The 1,858-nt window shown below is 45.0% G+C and overlaps 1 protein-coding gene across 1 annotated transcript; it reads right to left on the bottom strand.

The window, feature by feature from the left end:
• Positions 1 to 560: 560 nt before the first annotated feature.
• Positions 561 to 1,514, bottom strand: LOC113911546 (olfactory receptor-like protein OLF3). The gene has a single exon (XM_027574268.2). The coding sequence runs from the start codon at positions 1,512 to 1,514 to the stop codon at positions 561 to 563; it is 954 nt and encodes a 317-aa protein (XP_027430069.2).
• Positions 1,515 to 1,858: the final 344 nt, after the last annotated feature.

The raw sequence follows: 1,858 nt of genomic DNA, 5'->3' as shown, positions 1-1,858 counted from the left end.
CTTCAGCACTCAGACAAGATGCTACGTGCACAGTTAGTGGTCCAGCACAAGGATGTCTTAACAGCCCCCCTAGCATCTCTCTCAGAACAGTGACTCACACAGTTACTGGATGTGGCTTCATACATCACACATTATTATAAGTGAGTGTAAAATATGAAAATGTTTCAGTTCCCAGTGGAAACATAATTACTTTGTACAAAATTTGGATGAATAAGAACCAGTGGTCGAAAATAAGATCCACAAATAGGTCCATGATTACAATGTGACAAATCAAAACAGTGTGTTTTTCTTCTCATTACTCTCAGGCCATATGAATGGAGATAGAGAAAGTGTGGGAAGTTCTATTACAGCAGTGCTCAACTCCACTGAACATACTGCTGTGACATAAAAATACACCCACACCCCAAACCAACCTCCAGCCTCCTACCCAGCATCACCAGGACATGTGTCGTCATCTCCTTCCTGGTTGCCAGGGCAATGCAGGTGATGCCTGCCATATCTGAGTTAAGTGGGAGAAAACACAGGCAAAATTCCTTTCTCTAAGTGATGCTCAGGATTCATCAAGTTGCCAGTTTTGAAGTTATTCCAGAAAATTGCCCTAATAGTTTCTGCCAGGCCCCCTTTACCTCCTTATTCCTTACACTATAAATCATGGGGTTCAGCACGGGTGTCAACACAGCATAGAAGAGAGAGATCAACTTCTCCTGAAGAACAGAGGGGCTGGAGTGGGGCTGGATATAAGTGAAAATGGCCATGCCGTAGCACAGGACAACCACTGTAAGGTGAGAGGCACAGGTGTGGAAGGCTTTCTTTCTTCCCTCTGTGGACCGGATCTTGAGGATGGTGGAGATGATCTGGATGTAGGACAGGAGAACCAGGCAGAAAGGTGTCATCAGCAGAGCAATGCTAGAAACCATGATTGCGATCTCATTGGTGGAGATGTCCACACAAGCCAGTCTGACCACAGCTAGGAGTTCACAGGATATGTGATCAATATACTTGTTTGTGCACATGGGCAGCTGAAAGGCGATGGCGGTCTGTATGAAGGAGTTGATAGAACCACTGACCCAGGATGTGATGGCCAACCTAGTACAGAGGCCTCCATGCATGATGACTGAGTATCGCAGAGGGTCACACACAGCCACATAGCGGTCATAGGCCATCACTGCCAGTAGAACAAACTCAATCCCACCCAAGCCCAGGGAGAAAAATAACTGGGCTGCACAGCTCACAAATGGGATTGCTTTATGTGCCGCAAGAAAATTTGCCAGCATCTGAGGAATGATGCTTGTGGCATAAGAGACATCAACGAGGGAGAGGTTGGTGAGAAAGAAGTACATGGGAGTGTGGAGTCGGCTGTCCAGTCTGATGAGGAGAACGATGAGCAAGTTCCCCAGCACTGTCACCATGTATGTGATCAAGAAGAGGACAAAGAGGAAAACCCGCATGTCCCAATCACTGGAAAGGCCAAGGAGAATAAACTCTCTCACCCAAGTCTGGTTACCCGTTCCCATTAAAATAACTGAAGATTATTAATCTGCAGAGAAAGTCAGAAACAATAGAAACTGTTGAATCAAAGAATTATAAAAATAATTTTTATGAATATCTATTGTATACAATTGGCCAGCCTTAACCAGATGTTTCAGACCATTTACTGGCCAAGCTGATAGGCTTTATCCCAACATGTATTACATCTATTCTGCATCAGAGTCAGGCCAGCACTTTTATAAGGACATGAGGTGGTCAGGATAACCCAGTTAAAGGCTGCCAATAATGCAGTGCAATTTCAGGAGCTCACATCTTTACCAACTTACCTCAGATTGAGAGTGAGGGGAGCTTCATAGGTGATAGTAGCAGG

This window comes from Zalophus californianus, chromosome 12, assembly GCF_009762305.2.
Source record: "Zalophus californianus isolate mZalCal1 chromosome 12, mZalCal1.pri.v2, whole genome shotgun sequence".
Taxonomy (NCBI): domain Eukaryota; kingdom Metazoa; phylum Chordata; class Mammalia; order Carnivora; family Otariidae; genus Zalophus; species Zalophus californianus.
This window is presented reverse-complemented; position numbering and strand designations above follow the sequence as displayed.

What these genes read in the sequence shown, in the direction of transcription:
- LOC113911546 (XM_027574268.2), bottom strand. Translation starts at nt 1,514, where the DNA reads ATGGGAACGGGTAACCAGACTTGGGTGAGAGAGTTTATTCTCCTTGGC.